At 38.4% G+C, this 14,963-nt stretch overlaps 2 protein-coding genes across 3 annotated transcripts in view; one reads left to right on the top strand and one right to left on the bottom strand.

The window, feature by feature from the left end:
• The window catches only part of CSPP1 (centrosome and spindle pole associated protein 1), an 88,091-nt gene extending 76,314 nt beyond the window's left edge, over positions 1-11,777 (top strand). For both annotated transcript variants that reach the window (XM_049781856.1, XM_049781855.1), the window contains 6 exons: positions 1,111-1,251; positions 1,891-1,937; positions 4,882-4,945; positions 6,719-6,828; positions 8,240-8,381; positions 10,951-11,777. In XM_049781856.1, the coding sequence (XP_049637813.1) occupies positions 1,111-1,251; positions 1,891-1,937; positions 4,882-4,945; positions 6,719-6,828; positions 8,240-8,381; positions 10,951-11,162 (716 nt within the window). In that variant the 3' untranslated portion in view covers positions 11,163-11,777. The remainder of the gene's footprint in view (positions 1-1,110; positions 1,252-1,890; positions 1,938-4,881; positions 4,946-6,718; positions 6,829-8,239; positions 8,382-10,950) is intronic.
• Positions 11,778-12,928: 1,151 nt separating this feature from the next.
• The window catches only part of ARFGEF1 (ADP ribosylation factor guanine nucleotide exchange factor 1), a 126,863-nt gene continuing 124,828 nt past the window's right edge, over positions 12,929-14,963 (bottom strand). Inside the window, exon 39 of the mRNA XM_049781796.1 lies at positions 12,929-14,367. Within this exon, the coding sequence (XP_049637753.1) occupies positions 14,203-14,367 (165 nt within the window). The 3' untranslated portion in view covers positions 12,929-14,202. The remainder of the gene's footprint in view (positions 14,368-14,963) is intronic.

Here is a 14,963-nt window from a genome sequence, read left to right as displayed (position 1 = left end):
TTCTTAACAAAATTCGTGAGGCGGCGGAATGCCCATGGGCCAAAGGAAATCAGCAGCATAAAGCCAATAAAGGGTCCTAAGAGGCTGGGTAACAGGGTGGATAACCAGGGAGAGGTTGAAAACCAATTCTGATACCAAGATTCATCCTTTTCTCTCTGTTTCTGTCTATGCTCGAGGCTTTCCTCAATTCTTTTAATACTGTCATCTACCAAGCCTAGTTTATCTTTGAAAAAGCAACATTCTTCTTTCAAGGCATCACAAATTCCCCCCTCCCTCAAAAAGGCAAGGCCCAATATTGACTATTCTTTCTGTTTGTTCTTTTTGGGGGGGCTCACACCCGGTAGCTCTCAGGGATTACTCCTGGCTCTATGCTCAGAAATTGCTCCTGGCAGGCTTGGGGGACCATATCGGATGCCAGGATTTGAACCACTGTCCTTCTGCATTCAAGGCAAACACCCTACCTCCATGTTATATCTCTGGTCCCTGTTTTTTGTTTTTGGGACACACCCAGTGATGCTCAGGGGTTACTACTGACTATACACTCAGAAATTGCTCCTGGCTTGGGGGACTATATGGACGCCTGGGGATTGAACCACAGTCCGTCCTAGGTCAGCCGCATGCAAGGCAAATGCCCTACCACTGCACCACCACTCCGGCCCCATATTGACAACTCTTAAAAGTTCCAACCAATCTGCATTAGTTTATTATTATTTTTTTTTCTGGGTTAAAATATCAATTGCTCAATAATTTTTTCATTTCTCTAGTATATTTTAGGGAACAATCTTGATTATAGTGCATTATAGCTTCTGAACTCTATCACATGATTATCCTTGTGACATCCTGAAGGAGCAGATAAGATAGTGATGGAGGTTTCATTGATCAGCTGCTGCTGCTTTGGGACTTCCTTATAATGTTGAATATAAAATGCATTTAGTTAGAAATACTAGTTTTTTGTCTCTAGTTTTATTATGTTTTTGCTGTCCTTTTACTTTATGATGATCCATTATTTATGTTTATTTTAATGTTGAGGTATACTTTTATAACTGCTGGTGCTCTTATAAATCTCATTTGAAAACAGGATATAAATAATTGTGCTATAATTTATTTTAGATTCAGATACACGATTTGATTTAAAATTTATGTATCCCAATCCTCCAAGAGATCGTCACACCTTAGAGATTCAACAGCAAGCCTTACTAAGAGAGCAGCAGAAGAGACTCAATAGAATGAGGATTCAAGAAGATGCTAAAGGTAGAAATAATACTACTCTTTCAAGTATTATCTTTTTTTTCTTTTTTCTTTTCTTTTTTTTCTGGTTTTTGGGTCACACCCGGTGGCACTCGGGTTACTCCTGCCTCTACACTCGGAAATCACTCCTGGCAGGCTTGGGGGACCATATAGGATTCGAAACACTGTCTTTCTGCATGCAAGGCAAACACCCTACCTCCATGTTATCTCTCTGGCCCCTATCCTTTTTTTCTTACAGCTCATTTTTACCATCTTTTGTGTGATTTAAATGCAAAAGTTTGGTCTATGGAACCAGGTGCTTCAAATTTAGCTTACTTCATTTCTATGTAAGGAGCTCCCTATTTACTGCCCTCAGAAACATTCTACCTGGTCTATAAATATAAAAGAAGATAATAAAGAATTCTCCATGACTTTCTTTTTACTTGCTATTGGATCTACTTTTATATTCACTAATATGGAGGAGAGAATTTTAACCAACTAAAATCGATAATGGTTTATATTTGTTACCAGGAAAATAGTGTTTGTAAAGGTATTCTGAAGTTTATAGTTGGAAAATTATTATAGTTAGCTAATCACAAACAAAAGATATTCCATACTATATATTTCAGTAACCTTTTGTCTTTGTTGTCCACTGTTGTTCAGTTTTCCTAGGTGCTATGCCAGATGCTGAAGCAAGAGACCACAACACGGTAAGAAAAGAATCATAGCTTTTCAAGTTAGTTTTGGGAGAAAAAGGAATTTTAGGATTATGATAATAAATTATGCCAGTTTAGAAATATTTATTAAGTAGAAATATAGATCTTGTCTTATCAAGATACTGGGTAGCTGAGATGTGTTGTAATGTGCAGAGAAAGCATTCTTTAATGCTTAAGATGGTAACTCCAGGCCTTTTGAGTTCATCTGTTTTCAGCTGTGTGACTTCAGGCACATTAGTTATTCTGTCTACACGTACTGAATCTATAAAATGGGAGAAAGGACAAATGCCTGCAGGTGATTATAAAGGTTGAATTAATATTTACAAGGTGTACTTAGGGTTAGGTTATTAATGTAATGATTTATGCTATAAAAGGTTTTTTTTTTTTAATCTTTTTCTTTTAACCACATCTGGCGATGCTCAGGGGCTACTCCTAGCTTTGCTCAGGATGCCTTCCTGGCATGCTCAGGGGCCATGTGGGATGCTGGTGACCGAATTCAGGTCGAGTGTGTGCAAGGCAAGCGCCCTACCCTCTGTTTTATTGCTCCAGCCTCTATATAAAAGGCTTTTTAAGTGGTGTTTTTAGGATAAAGTGAAATAATGTATGAAAACTTTTAGAATAAGATAACCCTAATGAGTACAGTATAATTGTATACAATTACATATACATTTAACAGTATATGATTGTTAGTATTAACAACAGTAGAAAAGAATCTACTATTAAAATAGAGATTTGGCTTCTCTGCTGTGGGGATGATGGGCAAGTCCTGGTGTGTGAGTGATTCCCAGAGCTCAGCATATTTTCAGAGCCTTGAAGACAAGCAGCAACACCGCAAATATGGACTCATTTTCCACTCTACTTTCATTGGTGGAGCAGCTGCCATGAACAAAGGCTGCATCTCCTGATATGTGACAAACAAATGAAGTATTGCCTTATGAATCAGTTGCTTCGCTGAAGTGCCCACAGGTGTATTTGATGAGAAACTTAGAGAGCAAGTTGAGGAGCAGCTATCCTTCTACGAGACGGGAGTGACTCCATGGGAGAATCTGATTGTCATGAAGGAGGCAATGGTTGAGGCAGAGGAAGTGGCTGCTGAGATTGCCTGGAAGCTGGAGATGGAAACGAAGAAATGCTTGAAGAAGAAAAAGAAAGCTTGGCCACAGCTGCCCTTGCCTCTTCAGAATACAGAACCCCTGAGACCACTACCCCTGAGGAGTGAGGAGCCAAGTTAAAGGCCCAAAGAGAAGAAAAAGAAAAGAAACCTGGAGATGCCTGAAGAGAACGGGATGGACGAAGAACCCTCCATCTCCAAACCCAAGAAGAAAAAGGCATTTCCCAAGGAAGAGCAAATTAATAGTGATGATCTTAAAAGAACACTGTCAGTGTAATTCTTTCCAAGAGGAAGAGGTCACCAGCTAGTGATTTGGAAGAAGCTGAAAACAAGGTTTCCAAGAAAAAGCGGAAATTCTCCCTCACGGAGGAGCCACTCGGTAGCTCTGAAGAAGCTCGTAGAAGCAGTAAGAGCTGTGGCAGTGCCATGAAAAAGAAAAAAAAAAAATCACCCCCCCCCCCACACCCAAAAAAAATCTCAGGAAGACTAAAAAGACACTTGGGTGATACCCTGTAACCCCAATAAAGACAAATTCAAATTCCAAAAAAAAAAAAAAAAAAAAAAAAGGATTAAAAAAAAAAAAGGATTTGAAGCTGGAGAGATAATGAAGGCCAAAGATGTTTGTCTTGCATCTGGATGACCTGGATGACCTGGGTTCAATCTCCAGCACCACATATGGCCCCCTGAGCACCATTGGGAAAGATATATTCTGAGGTCAGGCAGGTGTAGGTGTAGCCCACCTTTTCCACTCTGCCTCCCAAATAGTGTGAGGTCTTTAAAGATAACAAAGTGTCATGTTAGGGGCACATGTGGTGTTCAGAGGCTTCTCCTAGGTCTGCATGGTCCAGGGTCACTCAGCGTTGTTGTAGGACCATGTAGTGCTGGGAAATCAAGCCAGTTTGGCCTCATACAAAGAGAACACCTTCTGCTATACTATTGTTTTAACCCCAGGAGCTTTATTCTTAACCTGAGGTGACATTTCTGTAAAAGCAAAAAAAGGCAGGAGTCATTTTCATTCAGCAATTATTGGGCTGGGCAGATAGCTCAAGTGGTAGAGCACATACCTGGCATGTGTGAAGTCCTAAGTTAGATCTCCAGTATCTCATGCCTCTTATCCTTGACCTAGCCCTCCTGGGGTATGCCCTATAAGCAGCATGCACAAAACAAATCTTTATTAGATACATACTGTAATCCAGCTATTGTTTGCTAAGTGCCAGTGATATAAAAAAGCATTACTATAAGGATGAACAAAAGGAGTAGAAATGCCTGCTGCTCTCGCTAGTTTTCTTTTGTGAATGAGAGTTTAGATAGCAGGTTAAATTGTGGAGTACTAGAGAAAATGATAACTAGGATTTGAGGGGTTTTAAAAGAGGTTTGCATTTGAAATTAGGGTGGATTCTTACTGAGTACATATCGTTCAAATGAAGATACCAGAGAATGGAAAATAGAAAGTGCTATTTAAGGTTTTCTGAAGAATGAATAAATCTCAGCAATGGTCTAAAAACTTAATATTAACTGGACTCATTTTTCATGCACCATTAGCTATTATGTGGACTTTTGGACTTCAGCCAAAGGGGATGGAGAGTGGAGTTAGGGAGTAAACAGATTTGCTTGACCAAGTCTCTAATCTTAGCCTGTGTGGAGACTCTGGGTGGAGGATGTCCGTGCTGCGTCTTCCTGGGCAGTGGAATGCAGTAAGCGGTGCTGTGACCAATTTTCTGTCATACTTCTGCCAGTTTAGGGTCAACGTGAGACTTATGCTTCTTAATACAGATTTGCATTTTTCCACATAAGATTAACAAAGAATCATCAATATGTTTCTTTTAGACCAGAAATGATGCTACTGATTTCTTGAAAAATTCTTTATTAGAATCTGACAGTGCTTTTATTGGTGAGTACTATTTATTTAATAATCTTTTAAATACTTCATTGTTACAAGATTATTTACAATTTATTCATACAAGGTATGAATATTCATACAAGTTATATTCTTCACTCACTTACTGAATAACAAATGACTTTAAAATTAGGATAATTAAAGGGAACTTTGGAAGTAATCAGAAATATTCACACAAAAACCAGTATATGTTTTCATAACAGCTTCACTTAAAATAGCTAAACATTGGAATTAGCTTAGAAATTCTGCAATAGGGGAATAGTTAGATTGTAGTTCTTCCCATGCCATGGAATATACTAGGCAATAAAAATGAACAAAGTTTTGATACATGAAGTAACTTGTATAACTCCCAAAGGAAGTATTGAATAAAAGAAATCTCAATTTACAAAAGTTATGGGTTATATGATTCCATTTATGTCATCTTTTTTTTTTTTTTTTTTTTTTTGGTTTTTGGGCCACACCCGGCGGTGATCAGGGGTTACTCCTGGCTGTCTGCTCAGAAATAGCTCCTGGCAGGCACGGGGGACCATATGGGACACCGGGATTCGAACCAACCACCTTTGGTCCTGGATCGGCTGCTTGCAAGGCAAACACCGCTGTGCTATCTCTCCGGGCCATTTATGTCATCTTTGAAATGACAAAACTTTAGAAATTGGGAACTGCTTACTAGTTGCTAGAATGAGAAACAGGAATTTTAGGGGTGAAGATAAGAGTGATTATTTAAGAAAAAGGAAATATCAGGTATACTTGTGATGTTGAGAATAGGTTTTAATTCTGACAGTGGGAGTTGAGAAGTAAAGGTAAACAATCAACAAAATAATATAGAACTTGATACATGTAAGCATAAAAATAAATGTGATAAAAGTAATACTAGGAAAATTTTAAAAATATATAATTATCCTGAATATGGGATTATTGAGCTTGTTTTGTAAAATATCGCTATTGGGGAAAATAGCCTAAAATATCTCACAGACATATATGCAAACATTAAAATAAACCATTAATTACAAAGTGTGTCTAAAATTATAGAAAATGAATTCTACACAGCAAAAATAAGTAGGATGTAATATGTAAGGTATACAAAAATCTACAACATTCAAATCCTTTCATGTATTCATTGTATAATAGACTAAGGGGGAAAAATTAATTGATGTAGAAAGACATTTAACAGGGCCCGGAGAGATAGCACAGCGGTGTTTGCCTTGCAAGCAGCAGTTCCAGGACCAAAGGTGGTTGGTTTGAATCCCGGTGTCCCATATGGTCCCCCGTGCCTGCCAGGAGCTATTTCTGAACAGACAGCTAGGAGTAGCCCCTGAGCACTGCCGGGTGTGGCTCAAAAACCAAAAAGAAAAAAAAAAAAAAAAAAAAGAAAGACATTCAACAAAAAAGTACTTCTAAAAATCTTGGTTTAGGGACTGGAGTGATAGCACAGCAGCAGGGTGTTTGCCTTGCACGCTGTTGACATGGGATGGATCTCGGTTTGATTATCATCCCATATGGTCCCCCAAGCCTGCCAGGAAGGATTTCTGAACCTAGTAGAGCTAGGATAACTCCTGAGCACCGCTGGATGTGGTCCCAAAAGGGAAAAAAAATCTTTAACTGAATAAAAAGATTTGGGGGGGGTTAGGGGAATAGCTCAAAAAGGCTAGAGTCTGTGTTTTACATGCAGGAGGCCCTAGTTTGATCCCCAGAGCACCCACCAGGTGCTATTCAGAAGGGGGAGATATAACTGGTGGGTGTTTAAGATGTCTCTCTGTGTCCTCCTAGGTGCTTATGGTGAGACGTACCCTGCCATTGAAGACGATGTGCTGCTTCCATCTTCGCAGCCTCCCTCTGCCAGGCAGCGCAGGAGGAACAAAATGAAGGGTCTGGATGGTGTATGTAGGAAATGTTTCTTTTCCCTTTTTCTGTTTACAGTAGGTTCTGGCTTATGTTAAATTCATGTGGTTCAGTGAAGAGCTTGCTGTTCCACAGAATCTAAATGAGTGTTCCCCCAAGTGAGTGATATTGCTCCTGTGGGAGGGGGGGCTCGAACAATTCAAGGGGTGGTAGACTCAGGTGCAATTGGGGATACTTTATTTGCATAAAGAAGGTAGATTAACTTAAATTGAAGAGTGATAGGGATGGGTAGCAGTGACTTGTTGAATGCTTTTTCCTGAAAAGAGGCTTGTAGGCTAAATAACTTTGGGAATTTGTTCTTGACTCTCCTGCCAGTAACAAGCATTGCCCTGTATAGATCAATTACTTCAGGTGCACTGGCTTTGTTTATTTGTGGGCCACACCTGGCAGTGCTCAGAGATCACTCCTGGTGGGGTACCATTTTTATGCTGGGGACCAAACCTGCCTGGGTTAGCTGCCTGAAAGGCAAATGCCCCGCCCACTTTACTATCACTCCATTTCTGTCCCACTAGTTTATTTGGAGGTTACTCTTTTTCTAAGCCCTTCAATGATGATATGTATCTATAAGTCCTAAATATCTGGCACAAATCAACTAATGTGGAAGCTTTAGTTCCTCATACCAGCTTCCCAAAACAGCAAAAATATTATCATCTAACCCAGGCTCCCTAACTATTTGGCCTACCACTTTATGTATAGAAAAAGAAAATCAGTGTCTTCCTGCCCCTCCTCAAACTTACCATCTTTAAAAAGATACTTGCATTCAAGGCCACTCCAACCACACCCCCTCCCCATTGTTCCAATGGCCACCAGGGAGCCACCATGTTGCCCAATTTGGGAAATACTGATCAATGTTAGATCATATAAGCTCTTCTGTTTATAGCTATTGCTCTTCAGTTTAAAGTCAGTAATACTTAAGTTATTCTTTGTGTACAGTATGAGATATTGGTACAGATTCATTCTTTCCATGTGGACATTCAGTTGTACCAGCATCAGTGTAAGATGGTTCTATTCACTCAGTTCTATTGATTATCAACCTTTTCTTCTGGCTCTTCTGTCCATGATATATAGATTTATTTCTGAACTCATTTCTGTTCTGTAACTCTACATCTATCCTAATGCCATTACTATGCTGCCTTGCATAGCTGGAATGATTTTTAGCCTGTTATTTCCATTTCTTTTTATTTGTCTTATAATTCCCAGCCTCTGTCTAGTCTGACTGTATGTTATCCAAGATGATGTTTTCTCACCTGAGCTTACAGAGATAAATGTCAGGAGTTAGAATGCAGTACAAGATTCCCACTTGTTTTATTTTGTTCATACATTTATTTGTTTCACGTGAACACTTTATGTTAATGATAATTTTTGGTGGTTTTTGATTTATAACTATAGGATAATAACAGTCATCCTGATGTACCACCAGATAATATCTCATTAAAATCTATATCCAGTATAAGTATTGATCAACTTAGAACAAGAAATGAGGAAAGAATGCGAAGATTGAATGAGCTTCAGAATAAGCCTATTAACACAGGTAAAAGGCCAGAATGGTCCATAGAAATTCAATCAAAAGTCACTGATGTTTGGAGGGAGGGGTTTTCGGTCTTTGAATCAGAGGGTTTAGAACACAGCTGTGCCCAAAGTAGGAGCTATCCAGCCCAAAACATAGGAGTCTGGACTAATTTTGCATCAGGCTTTGTACCAGAGTGCACCCATTTTTGTTGTTATTTTGGGCCATACCCAGTGGTGCTTAGGAGTTACTCCTGGTGGGTTTGGAGGACCATAGGGGATGCTAGGGAGTGAACCACATTGGCCACATACAAGGCAAGCACCCTACCTACTGTACTATTGATCTGATCCCACAGTGCCCATTTTAATTTTACTTTTGCCACACCTGGCAGTGCTCAGAGGTTACTCTTGATCTGCACTCAGAAATTACTCCTGGCAAGTTCATTGGTCCACACAGGATCCTGGGACCAAACCTGGTTGGCCACATGTAAGGCAAACACTCTACCCTACCAATTCTGTTCTATTGCTCCGGCTAGTGCCCATTTTAGAGAGAATTGTAATCAGGCCCACTTTTTACGTATTACTTGCATAGACAGTACGATGTCAGAAATCCTTTAGCTAACACATAACTGTAAAAACAAAAATGCCATTTTACTTGGGCCAAAGCAAAAGAGCCTCAAGCCAAAATCAAGCTCAGCTTTCTTACTGTGTTTTTGCTTTCTCAGTGCTTCGCTTAGAGTGCTGATAGGGAGAATGATAAGGAGAATGAGCTCCTCTGCCCCTCTATGCGTCCTCTTTGCTGGTGGACTCAGGAGACCTCTGTGGTGGTGACAAGGAAGGAATGTGGTCGGCAGCATGCAAGGCAGTGCCTTGCCTGTTCTATATAATAATTTCTCTATATACCACTGTTCTTTTAGAGGTAATGGGACAATTTCATAGTTACTGGCTCTCATTTGAGTAGCCCATTTGGACAGTTACTCGAGTATATTAAGATGGTTTACTGGTGCTGCAGTTTGTATTAAATTAAAATTCTACTGTGAGTTACCAATAGTATATACAAGCACCAACATGTTAAACTCTATTACAGTCAACTTTCTAATAGTAATTAAGGTAATTTTAGATCCTTTTTAATACTGTGTAACTTTAAAACTGTATCCAATCTTTAGCAGACAAGTTCTAATGAAAAATTCCATACCAGCTACTTAACAAACAAGTTAAATTGATCATACCTAGAGAAATGTGAAAGAGTACCAAAGCATTTTACTAAAAGATACTTAAAAATATGTACTGAAAACTGCCTATTGGGTTCCTGAGTGTTTGACTTCTGGATTTTGAGCCACTCCTGGCTCTGTGCTCATTTCAGGTGATGCTCTGGATTGTGTGGTTCTACTTAGGGCCAACAACAAGCAAGTCATCTTAGCCCCTGTACTATTTTTCTGACCCTGAAAATTACCTGTTTTTAAGTTTATTTTAGAACTAATAAGTTGAATATTTTGTACAGATATACTTAAGGATTTTTGTTTCTGGACCAAAACCAGAAATGCTCAGGACTTACTGCTGACTCTGCACTCAGGGATCACTCTTGGGGGACCATATGGGATGCTGGGGATAGAACCGGCAAGTGGAACTATTGCTTAGTTCCTATATTTAAATTAAAAGTATAACATTTTTAAGGGTCTGTTCTTTCAGAAGGTTTTCTGCCTTCTAAATTATTTTTCTTTTTTTCAACATTGTTCTTTCAAACAGGAGCTTTTAGATACGGTGTGGATTCTCATTAAACTGACTGCATATAACCTTTGCTGGTATAATTTATCACAGATCAGGAATATAATTAAAAAACAACACAAAAACAGACAAAATTGATAACAGAATAGGAACTGTATTTCATAATAAGTAAAATAATGATATAGAAGTCAAATGTGATTCGACTTTAGAAGAATCCTTCTAAATTTAAACAACGAAGCAAGCCATAAAGCCACTTCTTCCTCAAGAAATAAACAGAGCTGGGGCTGGAGAGATAGCACAGCGGTAGGGCATTTGCCTTAGAAGGATGGTGGTTTGAGTCCCTGAATCCCATATGGTCCCCCGAGCCAGCCAGGAGTGATTTCTGAGTGTAGAGTCAGGAAGAACCTGAGTATTGCCGGGTGTGACCCAAAAACAAAAAGAAATAAACAGAGCTGTTAGATTAGGTATTTTGGCCTTTCACCCAGAGCTTCCATACATGAAGTTTAATTTCTGTATAGCAGTTTTATGTAAGTTGCATTTCTCAAACCTTGCTAAGTTAAAAAAGATTTCATGTAGTACTCCGTTTCTTGAGGTGACATAAAATGAGATTGAAAGTACAGCCAACTTGTCTGGTTATGATTTCTTTTGTTACCTTTGACTGTCTAGGAGTACTAATACTACAATCACCTTACTTGTCCTCTTCCTGAATTAAGCCATTTGGATCTAAATAAAATAAGCCATTTGGATCAAATACTCAAGTATCAAAACATAATGTGGAGAAATGTAGGGTCGAATTGAGTTAGAAGATCTGCTTGCATCACCACCTTCTCACCTGAGTCACCAAGTCATGTCTATCTTGCTTCCTTTAGATGACGAGAGTTCACTGGTTGACCCTGAGGACATCATGAAGCAAACGGGTGATGATGGATCAGCCTCTGTAGCAACTGAGCCCTGGCTCCGCCCTGGTACTTCAGAAACATTGAAAAGATTTATGGCTGAACAACTGAACCAGGAACAGCCTCAGGTTCCCGCAAAACCAGGGACTTACAACTGGCAGGGCCTATCTACTGCTCATGGCTAAAACGAATCTACTGGACTAGTAGTTAGTGCCTTTTAGGAGGGAAAGGAATGTTAAATCCGAATCTTTATTAATAAATTGCTACCTTTGGCCTCTACGTGGAGGTTTCTTGGGGGTCTTTTTCCCCTCATTATGATGTATATGATGTACATAAATAGAAGGCCATGATTATTTATATAATGTAGATGTATAGAGTTATTTTTGCACAATTTTGTCATAAATTTGTAATAAATTCTTGGAATCAGCTACCATATGTGCATTACTTTAAATTCTGCTTGTCAGTAAAATAAGGTGAACGAAACAAGTGTCTTAATTGTACTGTAAAACCAGAATACCCTGTTATATGTGTAATTGCTATTGCTCTCTGTTCAAAGCGATTCATTTAGTAAAACTATAGATCATAGCTGTGACTATTCCAACTTGATGTAATGAGAATGTGATGTGTTATTTATGGCTATTGATTCAGTGTAATGGAAATCATAATTGATTTATTCCCAAGAGCCATACACCATATGATACATCTTTCCACCTCTATTTTTTGTGCCAAAGGCATTGTCTGATATTTACTAATTTATATGACATAATAATTTCTTGATAGAAATAAATTATTTTTATTAACTATGTGGACTTATTGTCTTAACTGATGTTTTTGGACAAAGTTGAAACAGCAGGAATGCCCAGGGTGGGGTCTTTGATTTTTCTATAATAGGACCCACAATGAATGAATGGGTTGCTTTTCTATTCAGTCATTATATAATAGCCAATGAAAATTCTGGGGAAAACCAGCATTCTAGCATCATCCATGAAAACTGAATTCATCCCCCAGGTACTGTAGCTTCTTACATGTTTCCACTGAGAGAATGGCAGTCAAAAACATTTACCTCAAGAAATTTTGACAATTTTATTGGGGGTGGGATTGGAAGTAGAGTGTTTTCTATATAACTCAGATGCTCAGGAGCTACTCTTGGCTCTGTACTCATATGAGTGAGTGTTGGTAGTGCTTGGGAGACAGATATTGCAGTGCCAGGGATGGAACTAGGATCAGCCACATGCAAGGAAAGTGCCTCACTTGTACCAATCTCTGATCTGACTTTAGTCTGTTTAAGGTGCAAGATTCAAATAAAATGCTTTAACCTCTACCACTGGCTCTCAATGTCTTATGTTTTAGAAGTTCCAGCTGCATCTACATTTTATACTCAATTTGTGTTTATTGTACAGAGTTTTACCTTTATCAAAAAAAAACCTGTCTCCTCTACCAATAACGTACCATAAAATAACCCAAGTCCTGGTTCAGCCTCCTCAGACTGAAAGTTCATAGTGGTTCCCAACTTTAAGCACTGTCTCTTGGGGCAATATATGTATATAAATTAATATAATTAATATACAATATATACATATATATATACATATAGTGCCTTTAAAATGTCGCTAAGACAGGTAAAACTCAACACTTTCAGTCTTTTAACACAACTGTGAAAAATTTCTCTGATGTATTCCGTTTTCCTTTTAAATACTGCTGTAGGACACAATTTGAACCAGTTCCTAGGACACATACGTTCCACTGCAAACTAAAAACAGCATTCAGGTAGCCTAAGATATTAATATCCAATAAGTAAAAATCATGGAAGTCTTAAGTATCAGAAGCTGAAGAGAAATGATCACAATAAAAGAATGAGTTTGGGGTTCTTGCAGAAAAAATCTCTATAGTTTGACTTTTACTGAAAAACAAAATAACAAACCCCAAACCATGGGGCTCTGGATCATACAGGTTTTGATTGCACTGATGAAATAATCCAAAAACTTTATTGACCTATAACCTGATTAGAATATGCCAGATGAGAATCAATATTGTACAGAAAGTTGTACAGAATTTTTTACATAAAAAACTTTACATCTGTACCATATACATTTTATCCATCTGAAAAAATTTTCTACATCCACTGTTAATATGGAATGCTTGACAATCTTGTCTTTTTAAACCATCGGAGCACAATTCACAGTATGAATACATTTCCAGTAATCTAACCATCTCAAACCATGCCAGAATTGTTATTTTAATATATTCAACATTAAATTCTGTACATAGAGTAAAATCTACATCAAGCCCCAAGCCCAAAAGAAAGAAAAGAAATTGACAGCAACCTAGATTCATTTGCAGTGATTCAAGTTTCGAAAGGTCCATGAAGGATCATTCTATTTAATGGCTCGACTTTAGAAGCCCTAAGAGAAGTATAGTACAGGTAGTAATGCCAGAGGGATATTTTCTACCTATTGTTTTGTTGTTGATCATGACGTGTCAGCCACAACAGCTTCGGGCATGTTAAACCCACAAAATTGCCACATCCACCCCCTCCCAAAGCCCACAAAATTAAAAAAAAAAAAAAGGGCTTAACCCAAATGTTTAGTGCATGACAAAATATTATAGGTATTTAGCAAATGAATAAGAAAATAAAGAAATAAAACTGCAGGAAGAACTATATAATGTTTAAGATTTTTATGTTCCAGACCTGCATTCTCTGTACATTTTTCATAGAAGGATGATTACTAGTATCTCAGGTTGCCTGAGTGTGCAAAATCTTCAGAATAAGAATACCATAGTTGCTAAATATCTTTTACCATGAACAATAATTTCTTCTTCCCCCAACCCCAATGAAAAACATTTTATCCTTCAAAATACAGCTCTCCTGAGTTGTTGTACTTGCAGAAGTTCAAATCCTACATCTATAGTTCTTTGGGTACATTTCTCTGCCACACCTGCCAAAAATACCTGGGGCGCCCACAGCAGCCGAGATAGGAAGGACATGTGAGTGAGTCTAGGTTGACACTGGATGTGATACAGGCTTTTTGCTCAACATGAGCCCAACATGGCAAACAGATTATATAACTGGAGCACTGCAAGTCTGAGTTCAAGTTCTAAATAACTACCAGACACCCTCAGAGATTGCAATTCAGAGAAACAATTTTTCAGGTAGGAAACCTCGCTTCAGAGTCCTTGAGAAAAGCAGAGGGATGTAAACGCCAACAGAAGTATATTAAGTTCTCATCATTGCTTGTTTACTCCAAGGTCCTGTTCGGGTAGTTGTGATATCTGAAAAACTACTCCAATTCGCAGAAAAAATCTTCTAAGAACAGCACGCAGTTCAGGAATCAAGTCAAATTGCATGATTTCACATAAGAGAGGGTAGTAGAATGATGCATGAGCTTTGAACTGTCAGGTAGAGAGGAAAGGGATATCTCTGTTAGTGCCTACACTATTAAACTATATGACCTCAACTACCTTCAAAGTTCAGCCACTATAGAGCGTACATAAAGCCATGATTATATTTACATTAAGGATCTGAAAAGTTAAGAATCACACACAGGTGGTCCCATCTCAATACAAACAGTATTCACTTATTTTGAAAAACATAACAAATGAAAATATCCAAAGAGGAAAAAATACAGTTGGGTTTTTTAAAGCTGTGGGCTAATGACCTTTTTATTTGTTAAGTAGTAACTTTTAGGGAAAACACCCAACTCCTTACCATGCCTTATAAATTAGTCTCCAGGCAGATGGAGACTGTACTTTTGATTGTATATTTGAACTGTACCTTAGTTTAAATGGTATTCTTTGTATCTTTGCACTAGTTCCTTTATCTCTGAATAATGGTCAATTTCCCATTTTCTCTCCCTTCCTGCTTTCCACACCTGGCATCTTTTAAGAGTGAAATGTCAGGGCCAGACCCATAGCACAATGGTAGGACATTTGCCTTGCAAGTGGCCATCCTGGGACAGACTGGGTTTGATTCCTGGTATCCATATAGT

This window comes from Suncus etruscus, chromosome 10 (genome assembly GCF_024139225.1).
Source record: "Suncus etruscus isolate mSunEtr1 chromosome 10, mSunEtr1.pri.cur, whole genome shotgun sequence".
NCBI lineage: Eukaryota > Metazoa > Chordata > Mammalia > Eulipotyphla > Soricidae > Suncus > Suncus etruscus.
The sequence above is the reverse complement of the archived record's forward strand: the minus strand, read 5'-3'. Positions and strand labels throughout refer to the sequence as shown.